This window comes from Oncorhynchus mykiss, chromosome 9, assembly GCF_057628025.1.
Source record: "Oncorhynchus mykiss isolate SJ-2025 chromosome 9, ASM5762802v1, whole genome shotgun sequence".
Taxonomy (NCBI): domain Eukaryota; kingdom Metazoa; phylum Chordata; class Actinopteri; order Salmoniformes; family Salmonidae; genus Oncorhynchus; species Oncorhynchus mykiss.
In genome coordinates, this window is record NC_143030.1 from 64,754,608 (window position 1) to 64,778,890 (window position 24,283).

The 24,283-nt window shown below is 42.4% G+C and overlaps 2 protein-coding genes across 3 annotated transcripts in view; one reads left to right on the forward strand and one right to left on the reverse strand.

Moving 5' to 3' along the window:
- LOC110532541 (spermatogenesis-associated serine-rich protein 2) overlaps positions 1-7,182 on the forward strand; it is a 53,874-nt gene extending 46,692 nt beyond the window's left edge. For both annotated transcript variants that reach the window (XM_090185011.1, XM_036988545.2), the window contains exons 8-13: positions 101-236; positions 614-672; positions 2,093-2,202; positions 3,811-3,913; positions 4,114-4,262; positions 4,402-7,182. In XM_090185011.1, coding sequence (XP_090041137.1) covers positions 101-236; positions 614-672; positions 2,093-2,202; positions 3,811-3,913; positions 4,114-4,262; positions 4,402-4,704 — 860 coding nt within the window. In that variant the 3' untranslated portion in view covers positions 4,705-7,182. The remainder of the gene's footprint in view (positions 1-100; positions 237-613; positions 673-2,092; positions 2,203-3,810; positions 3,914-4,113; positions 4,263-4,401) is intronic.
- A 7,685-nt stretch (positions 7,183-14,867) lies between these two features.
- Positions 14,868-16,748, reverse strand: LOC149981297 (uncharacterized). The gene has a single exon (XM_090185013.1). It carries the CDS (start codon positions 16,668-16,670, stop codon positions 14,868-14,870), a length of 1,803 nt encoding a protein of 600 aa, XP_090041139.1. The 5' UTR covers positions 16,671-16,748.
- Between the last annotated feature and the right edge of the window lie 7,535 nt (positions 16,749-24,283).

Here is a 24,283-nt window from a genome sequence, read left to right on the forward strand (position 1 = left end):
TTATAAAACTAGGATGTGTGCACTGGAGTGTTAATGACAACAGCTCTAGTAATGCTTTGTTTAAGACAAGTGACCTCTGACCCTGTTCTTTGACACTCAGCGCCAAACATTGACCGCTCTGTGAAGGACCTGCAGAGATGCACAGTGTCGCTTACTCGATACAGAGTGTTGGTTAAGGATGAAATGGACTCCTCTATTAAGACCATGAAGCAGACGTTTGCTGAGCTCCAGAGCTGGTACATCTCCCAACATTAACTCCACTACATTTAGTTTGTAAAGTTGTAGTTAATATTTGGAATATTAAATTGTTATGGTGGGATATAACATACCACAAATTCCATTATTTTTAAGCAGAATGTTTAGCTAAGCAATTTAAGAGATTTGATCACTGAACCAGTTCATTGCTCTCACATCTGCACTACAGCAATCACCACTAGTACCTCTTTCAGCATTACATGTAGCCTATTGCTAACCAGTGTTGTCATAGTTGACAAATTGTGAGTATTGCCAAAATCAAAGTACAGACTATCTTAGAAATGTAAATAATCATGGTCAACTTATTGTAGTAAAGAACATGTCATTTCATATCTCTTTCTCCCAACCTCTCTCTTAGTCTAATGGACAGAGAGGTTACTCTGTTGACAGAGATGGACAAAGTCAAAGCAGAAGCCAGTGAGTACAACACCTTTCAATTAGCATTTGGACTTCAATGTACACTCGGTGTACAAAAAATTAAGAACACCTGCTCTTTCCATGACAAACTGACCAGGTGAAAGCTATGATCCCTTATTGATGGCACTTGTTAAATCCACTTCAGAGACAGGTTAAAGAAGGATTTTTGAGCCATGAGACAATTGAGACATGAATTGTGTAATTCAGAGGATGAATTGGTAAGACAAAAGATTTAAGTGCCTTTGAACAGGATATGGTAGTAAGTGACAGGCGCACCGGTTTGTGTCAAGAACTGCAAAGCTGCTGGATTTTTCACGCTCAACAGTTTCCCTTGTGTATCAAGAATGGTCCACACCCAAAGGACATCCAGCCAACTTGACACAACTGTGGGAAGTGTTGTAGTCAACGTGGGACATGAATTCCTGTGGAATGCTTTTGACACCTTGCAGAGTCTATGCCCCAACAAATTGAGGATGTTCTGAGGGCAGGGGTGGTGCCAATCAATATTAAGGTCTTCTTAATGTTTTGTACACTCAATGTTTATTAGACTTTGTTTCTATTATTACTATGTTTCTATTTTTTTCCTGAAAGCCTTTGTCCCAGTTAGGACATTCCATATAGGCTACCTATAGATGTTACCTACTCCCTCCCAGTTCATAAGTTAACACGTAACCAACCAGCATGCTTCGAATGTATGTCCTTAAGGTTATTTTGGGCCTTAGGCATACCAGTCTTCAATGTAGTGAAACATGACAGAGCAAGACTGCATATTTCCACAAGTAGGCCATTCTCCCTTTATTCTTTACTGCCTCCAAATACAGTGTTGTGTATCCTGAGCTTGGAAAAAGTGAATAGTGTCAGGTTTCAAGGGAGACTAAATGCTTTCTTTGTGTCTAGGTGTGTGGGGAATTGAGGGAAGAAGCGAGGGAACTCTAGAGAAGTTCTTTGACATTACAGAAACTCAAAATTCCTTCAAATGTACCAGTTTCTGCCCTAATCTCTTCCCTTCCTTTAGGTGTGTGTTACTGTTAATGTATTAGACTTTCTTCCCTTCCCCTTTTTACCTCATGAGGAGAGAAGTATTTTCTGTCATTTGATCCTCCTTAGCAACTGATAAACAAACAGTACGGTTCCTCTGTGGGAGTTTTTTTGTGGTTTTTCTTTTTCCCTCCTCAGTCCTGATATTGGTCAGCAGCAGGAAAAGCCTGTAGAGCTATTTAGGGATGCAGTGTTGTATTCTGTATGATTTTATTTTGGAAAAACTAGTCAACTAATAGTCTTAACTTCTCATGTTGAGGACATAGCTAGTCCCAAGTTTCAGTATGGTATTGCTTATGTGTGGATTTCTCTCCGTACAACTGAAGGTGTCTGAATATTTGGTGAGCGAGCGGTTGACTGATATTGTGTATCTGTGTTTAAGTGGCCATTTTGGATGGCCGTCAAAAAAGAGCAGAGGAGCTCCGCAGGCTAACTGACCAATCAGCATCCATGTCTGAGAACCAACTGAGTGAGCTACGAGCGGACATAAAGGTTAGTTGACAACCGCAATAACACTATCTGATGTTGGGCGATTAGGCCTGGCTCGCAGTCAGCATTCCAATTCTTTCCAAAGGTGTTCAATGGGGTTGAGGTCAGGCCTTTGTGCAGGCCAGTCAAGTTCTTCCACCGGTCTCGACAAATCATTTCTGTATGGACCTCGCTCTGTGCACAGGGGCATTGTCATGCTGAAACAGGAATGGGCATTCCCCAAATGGTTGCCACAAAGTTGGAAGCACAGAATAGTCTAGAATGTCATTGTATACTGTAGGGTTAAGATTTCACTTCACTGGAACTAAGGGACCTAGCCCGAACCATGAAATATAGAACTAGACTAGTATTCTTCCTCCACCAAACTTTACAGTTGGCACTATGCATTCGGGCAGGCAGCGTTCTCCTGGCATCCGCCAAACCCAGATCAGACTGCCAGATGGTTAAGTGTGATTCATCAAATCAAATTTTATTGGTCACATACACATGGTTAGCAGATGTTAATACGAGTGTAGCAAAATGCTTGTGCTTTTAGTTCCGACCGTGCAGTAATATCTAACAAGTATTCTAACAATTTCACAGCAACTACCTTATACACACAAGTGTAAAGGAATGAATAAGAATATGTACATATAAATATATGGATGAGCGATGGCCGAACGGCATAGGCAAGATGCAGTAGATGGCATAAGAGTACAGTACATACATACGAGATGAGTAATGTAGGTTATGTAAACCTATAAAGTGGCATTGTTTTGTTTTTTTACATTTATTTTAAAATTTAAAGTGACTAGTGATACATTTATTACATCCAATTTTTTATTATTAAAGTGGCTAGAGAGGCTTCCTGTGACATCGGGTGGTGTAGGTGTACTGGAGGGCAGGTAGTTTGCCCCCGGTGATGCGTTGTGCAGACCTCACTACCCTCTGGAGAGCCTTACGGTTGTGGGCGGAGCAGTTGCCGTACCAGGCGGTGATACAGCCCGACAGGATGTTCTCGATTGTGCATCTGTAAAAGTTTTAGTGCTTTTGGTGACAAGCCAAATTTCTTCAGCCTCCTGAGGTTGAAGAGGCGCTGTTGCCACGCTGTCTGTGTGGGTGGACCATTTCAGTTTGTCCGTGATGTGTACACCGAGGAACTTAACTTTCCACCTTCTCTACTACTGTCCCGTCGATGTGGATAAGGGGGGTGCTCCCTCTGCTGTTTCCTGAAGTCCATCTCCTTTGTTTTGTTGACGTAGAGTTTGAGATTATTTTCCTGACACCACACTCCGAGGGCCCTCACCTCCTCCCTTTAGGCCATCTCTCCATTGTTGGTAATCAAGCCTACCATTGTAGTGTCGTCTGCAAACTTGATGATTGAGTTGGAGGTGTGCATGGCCACGCAGTCATGGGTGAACAAGGGAGTACAGGAGAGGGCTGAGAACGCACCCCCATCACTCCAGAGAACGTGTTTCCAGAGGCCAATGGCAGAGTTTGGATCTCTGTGTGAACTCTGCCGATGTTTGCATGGCTGTGTGCTCTATTTAATACACCTGTCAGCAACAGGTGTGGCTCCACTCATTTGAAGGGGTGTCCACATACTGTAGGTCTTGTCTCCTCTTTTTCCAGCACTTTGTAAGTGAACGTAAGTATGATGAAGACCTGGGAAAAGCTGTGAAGTTCACTTTCGAGCTAGAACCACTGAAGACAAGCGTCACAGGATTTGGATCAGGTACATTCCTTTTTTCTTCTCTTTGGTGTCTTTCCTCTTACAGAAACTCACTGTGATCATACAGTATTGCATTGCTATTTAGAGGGTAAATAATCAATTGTCTTGATAGTAACGCCCACAGAATTAAATAGAACACATATTTGTATAATACTATGTATCTCTATGGTAACGCCTGCCCTCGTGACGCCCTCTCCTTTCAGTGTACCACCCTCAGACAGGCTACTCCAGCCGCTCCCGCTGTAGTTCCACCTCCTCGTCCATCACAGGCCTAGGGTCCCTAGAAGCACCACCTCAGTCTCAGCACCAGGGCTCCAGCTTCGAAGGACACCCTACCCATCCGAACAAAACGGTCAGCTCACAAAGCAATCATAAACATGCAACTAAAGGAGTTGCTAACTGTTTTCAGTCATGTTTCCTTAGGAGTAAAAATATTAAACATGATATGATTGCTTTGTGTTTTAAGTGTGATTTTAATCTGCACCTTTCAGACTTTCCAAGGCAACAGGCGGTATACGGCGGGCCCGGGATACTACTCCGGTGGTCAGCGGTACAATGGCGGCTCCTATCGCGACAGGAACACCAATCGCGGAGGCTACCGCTCCGAGGGTTACCAAGGCTACCAGGGCAACCAAGGCCAAGGTGACGGCCCCAGCCATCCTACCAGCACTGTAACACAATCCTCCAACTCCACAAGAGGCCCTTCCAACTCCACTCCATCCTCTTCTTACCGTCAAGACCACCCTTCTCATAATGGTCTGCCCCAAAGGCCTCCGCGGACACACTGCCCCTGACACCGGAACTACCTGGCTTAAAACCCCCTACTAACCCTGGCACTCCACCCTTGATACCCTGCCCCTTCCACCCCACTAACTCCTTTTTGATGAAGAATAGAATACAAGTTTACATCTTTTTGTCAAATGAGCTCTAGTGCCACCCATAGGCAAAACCATTCATCCACCAAACTTGAAATTCTGCTAATAAGACCTATTTTCTCATGCCTGTTGATTGAGCAGCATTTTGCTACTTCAGAGGCCAGTGTTATCTGATGATGAGTTCAGCACAGAGACTGCGGTGATTTTTATATGCATTTTGTGCACTGCTAAAAGGCATTTTTATTTGATTTTTTTTCTTCTCAAGCATCAAATTCATTTTGGTTGCCTTTTTTTGTTTTGTAGTCATCACCATTTTAGTTCCATATGTTATGGCATGCTTGCTAGTATGTATGGAAGACTTTCATCAATGGCATACAATCAACACTACATAAGTTTATTTGTATCCAATTCATTTAGAGCTTTCCATAAATACTGGTTGTGTCTGTAAATAATATGTACTCCTTGAACTGGACAAAGAATCAGTTTATAATTAGAACTAGAGGCAATCACTTTGGATGTTGCCTGATGGCAGTTGTTTATTCCCTCCCTCACATGTATGAGAATAGTTTAGTGGATAGTTGTCCTGTCCTTCTCTATATTGTTATTGTATAATCCAAGGAGAAGGCTCGATTTCTTTATTACATACATATTTAATTATGAATTATTCCACTTCTCAAGTCTCAGGTATGAGAAAGGAACCCCCACTCCCCTACACCTACAGTCTGAATTTGGACTTCCCTTTGTTAGAAGTACATATATTTAGGTGTTATTTGGTCTACTCTTATTTTCAGTGCATCTCAGACAGGACCATAAACGGCCCACACTTGACATGCTTGCCATGTATCACAGTGTAACTTTGCCTTTCTCGAAATGCAGAGATGCCTGCATCACGAACATCAGTGCGCGTTCTTGTGATTTTTTTTACATGTCAAAAAGCGAGCTTTAGGAGCTTTGTCCTTTTTTAATGTTAACTTTCCTCTTGATCATTTCCTAGAGAAGGGAAAAAAATCGGATCAAATTTGTGAATGCTGTTTCGATCTTAGTTCAAATACGTTTTATGACTACTGAGTTGGGACTGATTTTAAGATTCTTAGTAAAGTATACAATAACTTAACAAAATCTGTAGAAATATCTGATTGTTTCCCCTTGTACACTGCCTGGAGGCATAATGTTGCTTTTCGGGATTTGCTTTTTCCCCTGATAATGTTATTTTGAAATGGGGCTTGGTTCACCATTTACCGAAAGCAAAGCGGTGTTGTGTCAAACTGCAAGGCATGTGTATAAGGTTATACCTCTGTGTACCAAAGGGTAATACCCGATGAGTAGAAGAATTGAGAGAACCCCCTCCATCTCCTCCAATATTACTGGTGGGAAGTTATCCATAGGAATACCTTTGTTTTAGATATGTTATAAACATAGGTACTGAAGTCTTCTTTTCATCATATAATTTGGCCATGAGGAAAATGTCTTCATTTTGTTATATTGCACATCAACATAAAGATTATGTAGTTCTTGTTTGTTCAATGGTTTACAAAGTCTTCTGGGGAAGTGCAAAGTGTATACAGCAGGGTAGATCAGTTGGCATGTATCAGCAACTGTGCTTGAGCACATAAGGCTTGGTAGCCAACTCCAGGAGCTTCCTGCCTTCAGCAAATTTTTCCTAATCTCAGATCTGCACTAAATTTAGGCCTATTTTCAGTAATCCTAATGCACAGTAGGCCTACTCTTCAATTGCGGAGATGCATGCACTGCATTTTCTCTCCACAACACATTGCTAGTTGTTACCTTGTGGTAGCTTCAAGCATGTACATGTAGTATTTCTTAGTTGTCTAAAAACTAGAGTTATTCTCTATGGGGAATTATTTATGCCTGTCCATCTCTTTTACCAAGTGTAAGAACTCACATTCACAGCTTTGTCTACATTCTCAACTATCTGGTGATCACCAAAGAGAAAAACATTTCCTTTTTTCTTTCTCTGCCTATAAAAAAATAACTTCATTGTTTTCCAATTGGATAATCTATTCTAGATTGAGTAGCATGTTCATTTTTTTTCTTTTACATTTTATTTCTTTACTGTGTGTGTATATATAGCTATAATTCTGTTGCGCTCACATGGGGCATTTTGTATGTTATATACATGCTGAGCATATGGTTTACCCCTGAAATAGTTCAGTCATATGGACTGAACTAACAATCTAGTTCAGTCCAATTCTTCCAGTGCAAACTGTAAACTTAAGTGCCTTCTCTTGCCTCCATCCAATTCATACACCCCCCTCCTTACAGCAACCATGAAGTATGGACCAAAGACATCTGCACTCCCCATCCATTCTAATACACCTCCCCCCCATATGCGGAAAGGCACACTTTTCATTTACTATTAAACTTTGCAATACATAAGCAGGTGTCCTTTGTCTTCATATGCTTTTCATGGGCACAGTTCAAGGTGACTGTATTTTACAGATTCATATGTCAACTTAACTGTAAGCAAAGTAAATGGCGATACGCTCATATCACTTCTCATTGTATGGTTAACTATATAATAATTATGTAATTCAATTTGCCATATTGGAGCAAGTAAGGTGGTTTAAGATGTTGTGGCAGAGGCTTGATGGGACAAGTCTAAATCTCAGTTTAGAATATTTGCATGAAAATCTGTCGCCAATTGGATGGAAACCTAGCTAAAGTCTAAATGTAATTGTGTGGCTACCAACCTCAAGAATGAAAACAATGGAATGATAAATTGGATTCTGAACTAACAAGTTTATCTAAACAAAGATGGATGATCATAAGGTCCCAAGATCCAGTGGATCCTCTCTTGAATTATCAGGTGGTCAAGTTAACTATTACTACGGATGGTCCTAGATCTGGTCATGACTGGGTGAAGTGCTCTAGTGAAGGCCTTGGTGATGACACTGGCAATGCTAGTGAAGAGAGACTGTCTTTTGGTGCCAGAACCAGAATGTCAGTTCTCCAAATGGGTTGGAAGGTGATGTAAAAGGACGGCTGTACTGTAAGTCTAATTAGAGAGAGTTAGTGAGGACCCCATAGTCATAAAACATTTCACCACAGTTCAAAAACTAATTTGCACATGCTCAGCATCCCAACATATTACAGAGTAGTGAGATGGTGACAGACTGCTGACAAATATCTATGGTGTTAACACGTGTCATATCCTGACTTAAGATGTGTGAGAGTAACTCATGAGATAAATCAATTCTGTGCATGAGCTAAAATCAGGGCCTAGACCCACTATACCCATCAACAGTAACACTTCAAAATGGTATGGACAAGATGTGTATTCAACAAAAAAAAAATGGGATTTTTTAGATTTACCGTTTATGATAATCAGAGGTGGCTTCCTTATGAATGATCATAAGTGTCCTCAAGTGGATCTTCTCTCAGAAGATCAAAAGAGGGGTAGATGGCCAGTGGATCCACTTTGTTCTGGAAGGTCATAGAAAAGTGTTAACATAAGTCACAAAGCTGTCAGAAACAGAAATTCTGATCATTCCCAATCATTGTAATTCACTAGCAATTAAAACTGATGGTTCATAAACACAGCATAAAATGTCAAAATAGAGACGCTTAACTAAATAAAGTTATTAATTCAAAGACTTTCATACCTTCGCTTTCAACTTTGGCCTCTTCTGCATTTTATGTGTCTTAGGCAGCTTTGGCAACAAGCCAAACCTCTTCTGACTCTCATCCTTAGGGAGTCTATCACTTGCTGCTGCGGCAAGTGATTTGGCATTTCCAGATAATGAGATCGCCTTACTTGGATGTCCGGAGAGAAGCAGGACAGAGGAGAGGAGGAAAGCTGGGGCAGCAAGGAATTCATTGGGGGGAGCAGTGCTTATCTCCTTTACCAGAGACCAGGCTATGACTCTAGGGACCTCTGCACTGCACTGCTCCACTGCCTGGTGCAATTCGATTGCAGAACCCTTTTCCTGCAGCAGGTCCTTGTACACTGCTTCAACTACCTCATCAGGAGGTGCCCGACTAGGGGTAGATGATTCCTCATCAACGGACATTCCGTTGACCTCTGCCAACAGTGTCAACACAGATCCACTGACAGACAGGACTTTCTCAATCAGCTCTGGCTCTGACTGAGGAGGAGATCCATCGGCATTCTTCCGGATCTTCAAGAGGAGTGCACATACCAAGCTATGCACAGACCCACTGGAGAAGGAAACCACGGGTGTAGATGGAGTTCCTGTAGCTGTGGACTGAGATTCTGTTGTATTGCATAGACTTGGGGTAGCACTGCCACAGACTTTGGGTAAGACTTCTTGGGGACCAGATGAATTAGCTTTGTTAGACAAAGTAGAAGTGAAACTCTGTTCGGTTTTGTTTAGCTTTTTCTTCTTCTGCAGACAAAAGCTAGGGAAATAGGATCTCTCTTGTCTGTTATTGGTTTGCTTTCCTTGAGCAATAGTGTTAAGAGATGACTCAGCCATTTTTTCTACACTAATCACTCTAGCCACAGACGAAGCAATGGCTTTGGAGACTTCAGTACTGCACTCCTCTACTGCAAGGTGCAATTGCTCAACTGATTGGCACAATTTTATGGCAGATCCCTTTTTTTGGAGTAGGTCATGGTACACGTCATCAACAAACATAGCTTTGTCAGACAAAGTCGAAACGGAACTCACTTTGGCTTTCTTTTGCGCCTTCTGTGGACAACAACTAGGGAAATAGGATCTCTCTCGCCTGTTTTTGGTTGTTTTTCCTTGAGCCTTAGTTATGGTGAGAGATAGTTCAGGCATTTTGTCAGTGCTGATTCCCGGAACCACAGACAAAGCAATGGCTCTGGGAACCTCTGCACTGAACTCCTCTACTGCCTGGTGCAATTCCACCACTGATTCAACCGAATTCTCTTTGACTTTTGAGAGAAGGGCATTCATTACACTATGCACAGACCCATTGGAGATCAATTCCACTGGGGATGGGGTTCTTGCCTCCGTGGATAGACCTGAATTGGCCTGAAATTCTTGAACATCTTCCTGAGAATTAGTTTTGTCTGAAGCAAGACTTACAAGGGACATTGTCTCTGGTTTCTTTTGACTAAGACCCAAGTAATGGGGAATTCTCTCTGAACTGCACTCATCTACTGCAAGGGGCAATTGCTCAACTGATTGGCACAATTTTATGGCAGATCCCTTTTTTTGGAGTAGGTCATGGTACACGTCATCAACAAACTTAGCTTTGTCAGACAAAGTCGAAACGGAACTCACTTTGGCTTTCTTTTGCGCCTTCTGTGGACAACAACTAGGGAAATAGGATCTCTCTCGCCTGTTTTTGGTTGTCTTTCCTTGAGCCTTAGTTATGGTGAGAGATGGTTCAGGCATTTTGTCAGTGCTGATTCCCGGAACCACAGAGAAAGCAATGGCTCTGGGCACCTCTGCACTGAACCCGCCTGCTGCCTGGTGCAAATCCAACACTGATTCGATCGAATCCTCTTCGACTTTCAAGAGAAGGGCATTCATTACACTATTCACAGACCCATTGCTGATCAATTCCAATGGGGATGAGGATCTTGCCACCGTGCACTGACTTGAAGTGGCCTGAAACTCTTGTACATCTTCCTTAGAATTATATTTATCTGAAGCCAGATTTTTAGTCAGACTTACACGGGACATTGTCTCTGGTTTATTTTGACTAAGAACCAATAAATGGGGAAATCTCTCTGCACTGCACTCTAATGCCAGGTGCAATTGCTCAACTGATTGGCACAGTTTTATGGCAGATCCCTTTTCTTGGAGCAGGTCCTGGCATATGTCGTCAACAAACATAGCTTTGTCAGACAAAGTAGAAACTGAACTCACTTTGTCTTTCTTTTGCTCCTTCTGTGGACAACAACTAGGGAAATAGAATCTCTCTCTCCTGTTTTTGTTTGTCTTTCCTTGAGCCTTAGTGATGGTGAGAGATGGTTCAGGAATTTTGTCAGTGCTGATTGCCTGAACCACAGACAAAGCAATGGCTCTGGGCACCTCTGCACTGAACTCCTCTACTGCCTGGTGCAATTCCAAAACTGATTCAACCGAATTCTCTTTGACTTTTGAGAGAAGGGCATTCATTACACTATGCACAGACCCATTGGAGATCAATTCTACTGGGGATGGGGTTCTTGCCTCTGTGGATAGACTTGAATTGGCCTGAAATTCTTGTACATTTTCCTGAGAATTAGTTTTGTCTGAATCCAGACTTTTAGCCAAACTTACACGGGACATTGTCTCTGGTATATTTTGACTAAGAGCCAATAAATGGGGAAATCTCTCTGCACTGCACTCATCTACTGCAAGGTGCAATTGCTCAACTGATTGGCACAATTTTATGGCAGATCCCTTTTCTTGGAGCAGGTCCTGGCACACGTCATCAACAAACTTAGCTTTGTCAGACAAAGTAGAAACGGAACTCACTTTGGCTTTCTTTTGCTCCTTCTGCTGACAACAACTAGGGAAATAGGATCTCTCTCGCCTGTTTTTGGTTGTCTTTCGTTGAGCCTTAGTGATGGTGAGAGATGGTTCAGGAATTTTGTCAGTGCTGATTGCCTGAACCACAGACAAAGCAATGGCTCTGGGAACCTCTGCACTGAACTCCTCTACTGCCTGGTGCAATTCCACCACTGATTCAACCGAATTCTCTTTGACTTTTGAGAGAAGGGCATTCATTACACTATGCACAGACCCATTGGAGATCAATTCCACTGGGGATGGGGTTCTTGCCTCCGTGGATAGACCTGAATTGGCCTGAAATTCTTGAACATCTTCGTGAGAATTAGTTTTGTCTGAAGCAAGACTTACAAGGGACATTGTCTCTGGTTTCTTTTGACTAAGACCCAAGTAATGGGGACTTCTCTCTGAACTGCACTCATCTACTGCAAGGGGCAATTGCTCAACTGATTGGCACAATTTTATGGCAGATCCCTTTTTTTGGAGTAGGTCATGGTACACGTCATCAACAAACTTAGCTTTGTCAGACAAAGTAGAAACGGAACTCACTTTGGCTTTCTTTTGCGCCTTCTGTGGACAACAACTAGGGAAATAGGATCTCTCTCGCCTGTTTTTGGTTGTCTTTCCTTGAGCCTTAGTTATGGTGAGAGATGGTTCAGGCATTTTGTCAGTGCTGATTCCCGGAACCACAGAGAAAGCAATGGCTCTGGGCACCTCTGCACTGAACCCGCCTGCTGCCTGGTGCAAATCCAACACTGATTCGATCGAATCCTCTTCGACTTTCAAGAGAAGGGCATTCATTACACTATTCACAGACCCATTGCTGATCAATTCCAATGGGGATGAGGATCTTGCCACCGTGCACTGACTTGAAGTGGCCTGAAACTCTTGTACATCTTCCTTAGAATTATATTTATCTGAAGCCAGATTTTTAGTCAGACTTACACGGGACATTGTCTCTGGTTTATTTTGACTAAGAACCAATAAATGGGGAAATCTCTCTGCACTGCACTCTAATGCCAGGTGCAATTGCTCAACTGATTGGCACAGTTTTATGGCAGATCCCTTTTCTTGGAGCAGGTCCTGGCATATGTCGTCAACAAACATAGCTTTGTCAGACAAAGTAGAAACTGAACTCACTTTGTCTTTCTTTTGCTCCTTCTGTGGACAACAACTAGGGAAATATAATCTCTCTCTCCTGTTTTTGTTTGTCTTTCCTTGAGCCTTAGTGATGGTGAGAGATGGTTCAGGAATTTTGTCAGTGCTGATTGCCTGAACCACAGACAAAGCAATGGCTCTGGGCACCTCTGCACTGAACTCCTCTACTGCCTGGTGCAATTCCAAAACTGATTCAACCGAATTCTCTTTGACTTTTGAGAGAAGGGCATTCATTACACTATGCACAGACCCATTGGAGATCAATTCTACTGGGGATGGGGTTCTTGCCTCTGTGGATAGACTTGAATTGGCCTGAAATTCTTGTACATTTTCCTGAGAATTAGTTTTGTCTGAATCCAGACTTTTAGCCAAACTTACACGGGACATTGTCTCTGGTATATTTTGACTAAGAGCCAATAAATGGGGAAATCTCTCTGCACTGCACTCATCTACTGCAAGGTGCAATTGCTCAACTGATTGGCACAATTTTATGGCAGATCCCTTTTCTTGGAGCAGGTCCTGGCACACGTCATCAACAAACTTAGCTTTGTCAGACAAAGTCGAAACGGAACTCACTTTGGCTTTCTTTTGCGCCTTCTGTGGACAACAACTAGGGAAATAGAATCTCTCTCGTACATTTTTGGCTGTCTTTCCATGAGCCTTAGTTATGGTGAGAGATGGCTCAGGCATTTTGTCAGTGCTGATTACCGGAACCACAGACAACTCAATGGCTCTGGGAACCTCTGCACTGAACCCGCCTGCTGCCTGGTGCAATTCCAACACTGATTCAACTGAATTATGTTCGACGTTCGAGAGAAGGGCATTCATTACACTATGCACAGACCCATTGCTGATCAATTCCACTGGGGATGAGGTTCTTGCCACCGTGCATTGACTTGAAGTGGCCTGAAACTCTTGTACATCTTCCTGAGAATCATTTTTATCTGAAGCCAGACTTTTAGTCAGACTTACACAGGACATTTTCTCTGGTTTCTTTTTACTAAAACCCAATAAATGGTGTAATCTCTCTGCACTGCACTCTAATGCCAGGTGCAATTGCTCAACTGATTGGCACAGTTTTATGGCAGATCCCTTTTCTTGGAGCAGGTCCTGGCATATGTCGTCAACAAACATAGCTTTGTCAGACAAAGTAGAAACTGAACTCACTTTGTCTTTCTTTTGCTCCTTCTGTGGACAACAACTAGGGAAATAGAATCTCTCTCGCCTGTTTTTGGTTGTCTTTCCTTGAGCCTTAGTGATGGTGAGAGATGGTTCAGGAATTTTGTCAATGCTGATTGCCGGAACCACAGACAAAGCAATGGCTCTGGGAACCTCTGCACTGAACTCCTCTACTGCCTGGTGCAATTCCACCACTGATTCAACCAAATTCTCTTTGACTTTTGAGAGAAGGGCATTCATTACACTATGCACAGACCCATTGGAGATCAATTCCACTGGGGATGGGGTTCTTGCCTCCGTGGATAGACCTGAAGTGGCCTGAAATTCTTGAACATCTTCCTGAGAATTAGTTTTGTCTGAAGCAAGACTTACAAGGGACATTGTCTCTGGTTTCTTTTGACTAAGACCCAAGTAATGGGGAATTCTCTCTGAACTGCACTCATCTACTGCAAGGGGCAATTGCTCAACTGATTGGCACAATTTTATGGCAGATCCCTTTTTTTGGAGTAGGTCATGGTACACGTCATCAACAAACTTAGCTTTGTCAGACAAAGTCGAAACGGAACTCACTTTGGCTTTCTTTTGCGCCTTCTGTGGACAACAACTAGGGAAATAGGATCTCTCTCGCCTGTTTTTGGTTGTCTTTCCTTGAGCCTTAGTTATGGTGAGAGATGGTTCAGGCATTTTGTCAGTGCTGATTCCCGGAACCACAGAGAAAGCAATGGCTCTGGGCACCTCTGCACTGAACCCGCCTGCTGCCTGGTGCAAATCCAACACTGATTCGATCGAATCCTCTTTGACTTTCAAGAGAAGGGCATTCATTACACTATTCACAGACCTATTGCTGATCAATTCCAATGGGGATGAGGATCTTGTCACCGTGCACTGACTTGAAGTGGCCTGAAACTCTTGTACATCTTCCTGAGAATTATATTTATCTGAAGCCAGACTTTTAGTCAGACTTACAAGGGACATTGTCTCTGGTTTCTTTTGACAAAGACCCATGAAATAGGGGACTCTCTCGCGCCAATTTACAGTTTTCAGTCCTGTTTCTGGACGGTCAGCCTCAGTGTCCAAAGGTTTCTCAGCCATTTTTCCTATGTCACATTCTGTTACTAGCTCCTCATAACATTGAATATCCTCAAGCGGCAAAGACATATTTGAAGGATCTTGAAAAAATAAAATGGACATTTTATAAAAAAATATGAATATTTGAATTGATTGAAAGTTGCGAAAGTAAGATAAATACAATAACACCTTATATTCAAATCTCCCTTAAATTTGAGATAATATTCAGTTTAGAAAATAATGTATACAATTAATAAATGCCTTACCTTTGCTGAGGCAAACACTTGCATCCACTGACAGATCTCTGGTCAGTGGGACGGAGCCCATTACTTCCTGGACCATGGTTGTTGTGATCAAGGCTGTTGCAGAGACAGTTTCCACGCTGGTCTTAGTACCCTTCAGCTTTGACATCACCCAGCCGGGGATGGAGCGAATAGACTTTTGGCTTAAGCCAGAGGCAGGGTGTTGAAAGGGTTGAGATTCATCTTGGGAAGCCTTTAAACCCAAACACTTCTGGAGTAGGTTCCCTACCGATGTCTTCACAAAATCCAAAACAAGTTGTTTCTGAAGGTCCTCCTTCTCAGGGCATGATTTCTTGAAAGCCATCTGTGAATTACTGATTGCCAGGCGTAGTATATTGGTGCTGCTGGAATCTAGCATTACCTGCTGGGCCTTTTCAATTAGCACAGTCTCAGTCAATAAGTCAATCGAATCCTTAGGGAGGACGTTTGCTGTCTCCACAATGGCATGATACAAATGAGTTGTTATAGGCCTAACATCAGCAACCATACATTCGAGCTCTAGAGAACTGCTGCATCTAGTCCCTGCAATAATTGAGGTACTATTGTCAGCCACTCTCTGTTCAACAAAGCAGCTGGAGGCACCTTGTTCTGGCTGTTGATCCACATCCCTGGTGATCAGTAGCTCGAGGTTATGGATTAGGGAGTCCAAAAACTGCTTTGCAAGTGCCTCCCTGGACCCTTCCAACTCGCATGTTGGCAGTCCCTTCTTGATGTTCACCAAGATCCGGCTCAGGATCTCCTTTGCACTGGTTACTACACCGTGTTGACTAAATCCGATGTTGCTTTCAGTGTTGAGGAGCAGTTGTACGGTGAACATTTCCTTCAATTTAGCCTGTACCATTTGAAGGATAATGTCAGAAACCAATTGGACTTGCTCCCAAAAGAGTATAGGGTCTGTGAGAGTATTTAAAAAATCCTTGTTGGCATCAATTACAGTCCGCACACCCTCCAAGATGATATCTACCACACCGGTGTTGTGTGGGAGCTTTATAGAGGGGTCCAGTGGCATGCTTTGTTCATCAAGCTTCTCAAGTGATCCTCCTTGGTAAATGGTGCAGATTTTGGAATCAAAAAGTGTGGTGATCTCAGTTACAGTGTTTTCCATGATCTGGCTCACTGCCATTGAGGCTATTTTATGGAATTCCATATTTTTTGATTGGCCCCAAATTGCAGATGGAATGTCTCCAAGGTCAACAACCTCCTTTCTTGACATTGACGGCTGAGGTGACTGAACCACTCGTCTCTCCTGTTCCAGGTCACTGAACTCTCTGTTGAAGTCAGGTGTGGAATAACAGTATGAGCACAGCTTTATCAAGCTTGAGCAAGACTGGTCTATGGATGAGGTGGTTGGCAATAGAAGCTTGGGTTTTGAGTATGGTATTGTGTCCTGGAGAGATTCCATGGATTTGGATGTTCCGGGTTGTTTGTCAGGCTGGGGGCTAAATGATTTGATCTTCAATATCACGTCTTTGATTCTGTCAGACACAGCATGTAGAAATCTACTTAGTTGGCTATTAACAGAATCCTGTCCTTCTGTAGTATCCCTTGTGCATTCCTTTCCACAGAGATGAATCATGGTATCAATGACAGAAACAATAACCTGTGCTGTGGCATGAGGCAACTTCGATTCCAGTATCCTCTGCAATTCTACAGGGACACTGGGAAACACCTTTCCTGTCAGCTCAGGGAACAACGGCAGCAACTTCACAGAGACAACGCAAAGCATCTCTCTGGCAACTTGGCTGCTTCTGCTACATGTTGCTTGCAGGAGGACATAAGAGAGGCCAGCGTTGATGTCCCTTATTGCCACCTCAAAGATATCAGAGCTCACAGTCTTGGATGAACTCACTGCTTTTAACAGATTGTCATCTCTAAGCTCTGACGAGAGAATTATGTTGCTTACTGACTCATCAATCTCAGACTGAATGCACTGATAGACGTTTTCTTGCGACCCACCTAACAGAACTACTACTGGTTCCACCAACAGTCTACTTCCATTCCTACTTGGCCTGGACCTGTTTGATCCACAGGGCAACTCACCGTGTTCATCGTCAACCTCATCCAACAAAGCACTCTTGGATCTGCTACTGAAATATCAAGATAGACATTGAAACATGCTATAATGTAATTTATGACATACACAAGATAATTTACCAAAACAAATGTTGCTTGCTCACTTTGTTTGTTCTGTTAGCATAGCAATGAGTTCAGAATTGTTGCTTGCTTTCATCTACATATAGGGATATATAGGGCAGAAGTTGTCTAAAGAAACTTTGGCATGTTCAAACACGAGCTCTTTTGTTCAAATTCTCTTTTCAGTTGAGCAATATTGACTTTGACAGATTTTTTATGAACATGCAGAAATTGGGGGGGACATGTAAAGTGTTAGTCCCATGTTTCATGATCCCCAAAATGTTCCATATGCGCAAAAAGCTTATTTCTCTCAAATGTTCTGCACAAATTTGTTTACATATCTGTTAGTGAGCATTTCTTATTTGCTAAGATAATCCATCCACCTGACAAGTGTGGCATATCAAGAAGCTGATTAAACAGCATGATCCTTACACAGTTGCACCTTGTGCTGGGGACAATAAAAGGAAGGCCACTCTAAAATGTGCACAATGCCACAGATGTCTCAAGTTTTGAGGGAGCGTGCAATTGGCATACTGACTGCAGGAATGTCCAACAGCGCTGTTTCCAGATAATTTAATGTTAATATCTCTACCAACTTCATTTTAGAGAATTTGGCAGTATGTCCAATCTGCCTCCCAACCACGTGTATTGTGTCATGTGGGCGAGCAGTTTGCTGATGTCAACGTTGTGAACAGAGTGTCCCATAGTGGTAGTGGGGTTATGATATGGGCAGGCATAAGCTATGGACAACGAACACAATTGCATTTTATCGATGCAATTTGAATGCACAGAGATACCGTGACGAGGTCCTGAGGCCCATTGTGAGGCCCATTTTTTTTATGGCATCTGTGACCAACAGATGCATATCTCTATTCCCAGTTATGAAATCCATAGATTACAGCCTAATGAATTCATTTAAATTGACTGATTTCCTTATATGAATTGTAACTCAGTAAAATCTTTGAAATTGTTGCAATCGAAAACCACAGCACTAGCATTGCAAGCGCCATGCTCTACCAACTGAGCCACATCATCACATCAGCAAAAACTCCTTGAAGTCTCAATGTACTCAATTACTGTATTGTGCATTGTTTTTCTTCATACTGATGGAAAGTCTACAGGTACAAACCTAGATGACCAGCTTGTGTACAATACACTAATGTACAAGTGGTTTGTAAGGATGGTAAATTAATACTGCACACAAAGTGGGTGTTTTCCATGTTATTTGATCAAGAAAAATATTTAATTTGATGTTATGTGTCTTTGCCCATAACTTTGCACCTTTTGATGTACATTTTTAAGGACAGGGTTTTGTTGTTGACAAATCCCAGAGAAAGGTTTGAGCCCTGAATGCTGATTGCCTGACAGCTGTGGTATATCAGACCGTATACCATGGGTATGACAAAACACTTATTTTTACTGCTCTAATTCCATTGGTAAACAGTTTATAATAGCAATAAGGCATCTCGGGGGTTTGTGATATATGGCCAATATACCACGGCTAAGGGCTGTGTCCAGGCACTCTGTGTTGTGTCGTGCATAAGAACAGCCCTTAGTCATGGTATATTGGCCATTTACCACAGACCCTCTGGCCTTATTGCTTAATTATACAACTACCTTATTTGCCAAAGCAGAGATACTGACATTTTTTTGTGTGCCTGCGCTACAGATGTCTACAGTGCATTCGAAAAGTATTCAGACACCTTCCCTTTTTCCACATTTTGTTACATTACAGCCTTATTCGAAAATTGATTAAATAAAATCCTCATCAATCTACACGCCATACCCCATAATGACAAAGCAAAAAATGCTTTTTAGATTTTGTAATTATATATATATATATATATTTTCAAATGTAATTAAGTATTCAGACCTTATGCTATGACACTCGAAACTGAGCTCAGGTGCATCCTGTTTCCATTGATTATATATATTTTTTTATTTCACCTTTATTTAACCAGGTAGGCTAGTTGAGAACAAGTTCTCATTTACAACTGCGACCTGGCCAAGATAAAGCAAAGCAGTGTGACACAGACAACAACACAGAGTTACACATGGAGTAAACAATAAACAAGCCAGTAACACAATAAACAAGTCAATGACACAGTAGAAAAAAGAAAGTCTATATACAGTGTGTGCAAAAGGCATGAGGAGGTAGGCAATAAATAGGCCATAGGAGCGAATAATTACAATTTAGCAGATTAACACTGGAGTGATAAATTACAGATGATAATGTGCAAGTAGAGATACTGGTGTGCAAAAGAGCAGAAAAGTAAATAAAATAAACACAGTATGGGGATGAGGTAGGTAGATTGGGTGGGCTATTTACAGATGGACTATTATGTACAGCTGCAGTGATCGGTTAGCTGCTCAGATAGTTGATGTTTAAAGTTGGTGAGGGAAATAAAAGTCTCCAACTTCAGCGATTTTTGCAATTCGTTCCAGTCACGGGCAGCAGAACACTGGAAGGAGGGCGGCCAAATGAGGTGTTGGCTTTGGGGATGATCAGTGAGATATACCTGCTGGAACGTGTGCTACGGGTGGGTGTTGTTATCGTGACCAATAATCCTTGTGACCAATAATCCAATAAACCATGTTTCTACAACTTGATTGGATTCCACATGTGGTAAATTCAATTGATTGGACATGATTTAGAAAAGCACACACCTGTCTATATAAGATTCCACAGTTGACAGTGCATGTCAGAGCAAATACCAAGCCATGAGGTTGAAAGAATTATCTGTAGAGCTCCGAGACAGGATTGTTTTCGAGGCACAGATCTGGGGAAGGGTACAGAAAAATGTCTGCAGCATTGAAGGTCCCCAAGAACACAGTGGCCTCAAACTTTCTTAAATGGAAGAAGTTTGGAACAACCAAGAATCTTCCTAGAGCTGGCCACCCGGCCAAACTGAGCAATCAGAGAAGGGCTTTGGTCAGGGATGTGACCAAGATCCCGATGGTCACTCTGACAGAGCTCCAGAGTTCCTCTGTGGAGATGGGAGAACCTTCCAAAAGGACAACCATCTCTGCAGCACTCCACCAATCAGGCCTTCATGGTAGAGTGGTTAGACAGAAGCCACTCCTCAGTAAAAGGCAAGACAGCCCGCTTGGATTTTTCCAAAAGGCACTTAAAGGACTCTCAGACCATGAGAAACAAGATTCCCTGGTCTGAAGAAACCAAGATTGAACTCTTTGGCCTGAATGCCAAGCGTCACGTCTGGAGGAAACCTAGCACCATTCCTACGGTGAAGAATGGCAGTGGCAGCCTCATACTGTGTGGTTGTTTTTCAGCAGCAGGGACAGAGAGACTAGTCAGGATTGAGGAAAAGATGAATGGAGCAAAGTACATAGAGATGCTTGATGAAAACCTGCTCCAGGGTGCTCAGGAACACAGACGGGGGCAAAGGTCCACCTTCCAACAGGACAATGACCCTAAACACACAGCGAAGACAACACAGGAGTGGATTCGGGACACGTCTCTGAATGTCCTTTGGTGACCCAGCAAAGCCCGGACTTGAACCAGATCTAACAATTCTGGAGAAACCTGAAAATAGCTGTGCAGCAACACTCCCCATCCAACCTGACAGAGCTTGAGAGAATCTGCAGAGAAGAATTGGAGAAACTCCCCAAATACAGGTGTGCCAAGCTTGAAGCGTCATACCCAAGAAGACTTGAGGCTGTAATCGCTGCCAAAGGTACTTCAACAAAGTACTTTGTACAAAGTAGAGTAAAGGGTCTGAATAAAGGGTCTGAATACTTATGTAAATGTATATTTCAGTTTTTGTGTACCAAGTCTGTAGCATCATACCCAAGAAGACTTGACGCTGTAATCGCTGCCAAACGTGCTTCAACAAAGTACTGAGCAAAGGGTCTGAATACTTATGTAAATGTGATATTTCCGGGGGGGTTTTCTTCTAAAAACCTGTTTTCGCTTCATCATTGTGGGGTATTGTGTGTAGTATGATGAGGGAAAATAACTATTTAATCAGTTTTAGAATAAGGCTGTAACATAACAAAAATGTGGGAAAAATTCAAGGGATCTGAATACTTTCCAAATATACTGTCTATATTGGTACTCTAATCATACTAAAGACCCAGTGCAAAACTTTTCCCATTTTTTTTTCTTCTAATTTTTATATATTTTGAATACATACAGTACCAGTCAAAAGTTTGGACACACCTACTCATTCAAGGGTTTTTCTATATTTTTTACTATTTTCTACATTGTAGAATAATAGCGAAGACATCAAAACTATGAAATGACACATATGGAACCATGTAGTAACCAAAAAAGTGTTTGGTTCAAATCAAAATATATTTTAAATCAAAATATATTTTATATTGAAGATTCTTCAAAGTAGCCACCCATTGCCTTAAAGACTTTGTTGTGGATAAAGAGTTACCTGTCCAACAGAACACAGAGGGTGTTCTTTAATGGAAGCCTATCCAACATAATCCAGGTATAATCAGGAAAGCTGTCTAGGCCCCTTACTTTTTCAATCTTTATTAACGACATGCCACTGGCTTTGAGTAAAACCAGTGTGTCTATGTATGCGGATGACTCAACACTATACAGTCGTGGCCAAAAGTTGAGAAGTCTCCTGCCTCAGTTTGTATGATGGCAATTTGCATATACTCCAGAATGTTATGAAGAGTGATCAGATGAATTACAATTAATTGCAAAGTCCCTCTTTGCCATGCAAATGAACTGAATCCCCAAAAAACATTTCCACTGCATTTCAGCCCTGCCACAAAAGGACCAGCTGACATCATGTCAGTGATTCTCTCGTTACTACAGGTGTGAGTGTTGACGAGGACAAGGCTGGAAATCACTCTGTCATGCTGATTTAGTTCGAATAACCGACTGGAAACTTCAAAAGAAGGGTGGTGCTTGGAATCATTGTTCTTCCTCTGTCAACCATGGTTACCTGCAAGGAAACAAGTGCCGTCATCATTGCTTTGCACAAAAAGGGCTTCACATGCAAGGATATTGCTGCCAGTAAGATTGCACCTAAATTAACCATTTATCGGATCATCAAGAACTTCAAGGAGAGCAGTTCAATTGTTGTGAAGAAGGCTTCAGGTCGCCCAAGAAAGTCCAGCAAGCGCCAGGACGTCTCCTAAAGTTGATTCAACTGCGGGATCGGGGCACCACCAGTGCAGAGCTTGCTCAGGAATGGCAGCAGGCAGGTGTGAGTGCATCTGCACGCACAGTGAGGTGAAGACTTTTGGAGGATGGCCAGGTGTCAAAAAAGGCAGCAAAGAAGCCACTTCTCTCCAGGAAAAACATCAGGGACAGACTGATATTCTGCAAAAGGTACAGGGATTGGACTGCTGAGGACTGGGGTAAAGTCATTTTCTCGGATGAATCCCCTTTCCGATTGTTTGGGGCATCCGGAAAAAAGCTTGTCCGGAGAAGAAAAGGTGAGCGCTACCATCGGACCTGTGTCATGCCAACAGTAAAGCATCCTGAGACCATTCATGTGTGGGGTTGCTTCTCAGCCAAGGAAGTGGGCTCAATCACAATTTTGCCAAGAACACAGCCATGAATAAAGAACGGTACAAACACATTCTCCGAGAGCAACTTCTACCAACCATCCAGGAACAGTTTGGTGACGAACAATGCCCTTTCCAGCATGATGGAGCACCTTGCCATAAGGCAAAAGTGATAACTAAGTGGCTTGGGGAACAAAACATCAATATTTTTGGTCCATGGCCAGGAAACTCCCCAGACCATGAATCCCATTGAGAACTTGTTTTCAATCCTCAAGAGGCGGGTGGACAAACAAAAACCTACAGATTCTGACAAACTCCAAGCATTGATTATGCAAGAATGGGCTGCCATCAGTCAGGATGTGGTCCAGAAGTTAATTGACAGCATGCCAGGGCGGATTGCAGAGATCTTGAAAAAGAAGGGTCAACACTGCAAATATTGACTCTGCATCAACTTCATGTAATTGTCAATAAAAGCCTTTAACACTTATGAAATGCTTGTAAATATACTTCCGTATTCCATAGTAACATCTGACAAAAATATCTAAAGACACTGAGGCAGCAGACTTTGTGAAAATTAAGATGTGTCATTCTCAAAACTTTTGGCCACGACTGTACATGTCAGCTAATACAGCGACTGAAAGGACTGCAACACTTAACAAAGAGCTGCAGTTAGTTTCAGAATGGGTGGCAAGGAATAAGTTAGTCCGAAATATTTATACAACTAAAAGCATTGTATTTGGGATAAATCATTCACTAAACCCTAAACCTCAACTAAATCGTAATGAATAACGTGGAATTTGAGCAAGTTGAGGTGACTAAACTGCTTGGAGTAACCCTGGATTGCTTTCTTAACAGCACTATAAACAAGGCAGGTCCTATAAGCCCTAGTTTTGTCGCACCTGTTAGTCGTGTGGTCAGGTGCCACAAAGAGAGACTTAGGAAAATTGCAATTGGCTTGGCCATAGTGGAGTTTGGAGTGTGACTGTTTGAGATTGTGGACAGGTTGAAAAAGCTTTCCTAGCTGCCTGTGTATATTTGTTCCTGACTTCCCTGAAAAGTTGCATATCACGGGGGCTATTTGATGCTAATGCAGAATGCTGCAGGATGTTTTTCTGCTGGTCAAGGGCAGTCAGGTCTGGAGAGAACCAAGGGCTATATCTGTTCCTGGTTCTACATTTTTTGAAAGGGGCATCTTATTTAAGATGGTGAGGAAGGCACTTTTAAAGAATGACAAGTCATCCTCTACTGATGGGATGAGGTCAATATCCTTCCGGGATACCCGGGCCAGGTCGATTAGGAAGGCCTGCTCCCTGAAGTGTTTTAGGGAGCGTTTGATAGTGATGAGCGGTGGTCGTTTGACCACAGACCCGTTACGGATGTAGGCAATGAGGCAGTGATCGCTGAGATCTTGGTTGAAAACAGCAGAAGTATATTTAGGTTCACTGATAATTTGTGAGAGATTAAGGGCATCAAGCTTAGATTGTAGGATGGCCGGGGTGTTAAGCATGTCCCAGTTTAGGTCATCTAGCAGCACAAGCTCTGAAGATAGATGGAGGGCAATCAGTTCACATATGGTGTCCAGGGCACAGCTGGGGGCAGAGGGTGGTCTATAGCAAGCGGCAACGGTGAGAGACTTGTTTCCACACAAAGTGGAGGAGAGATTGACTTCATATACTACTTGTATTTGTGAGATGTATTGACATGTTGAAT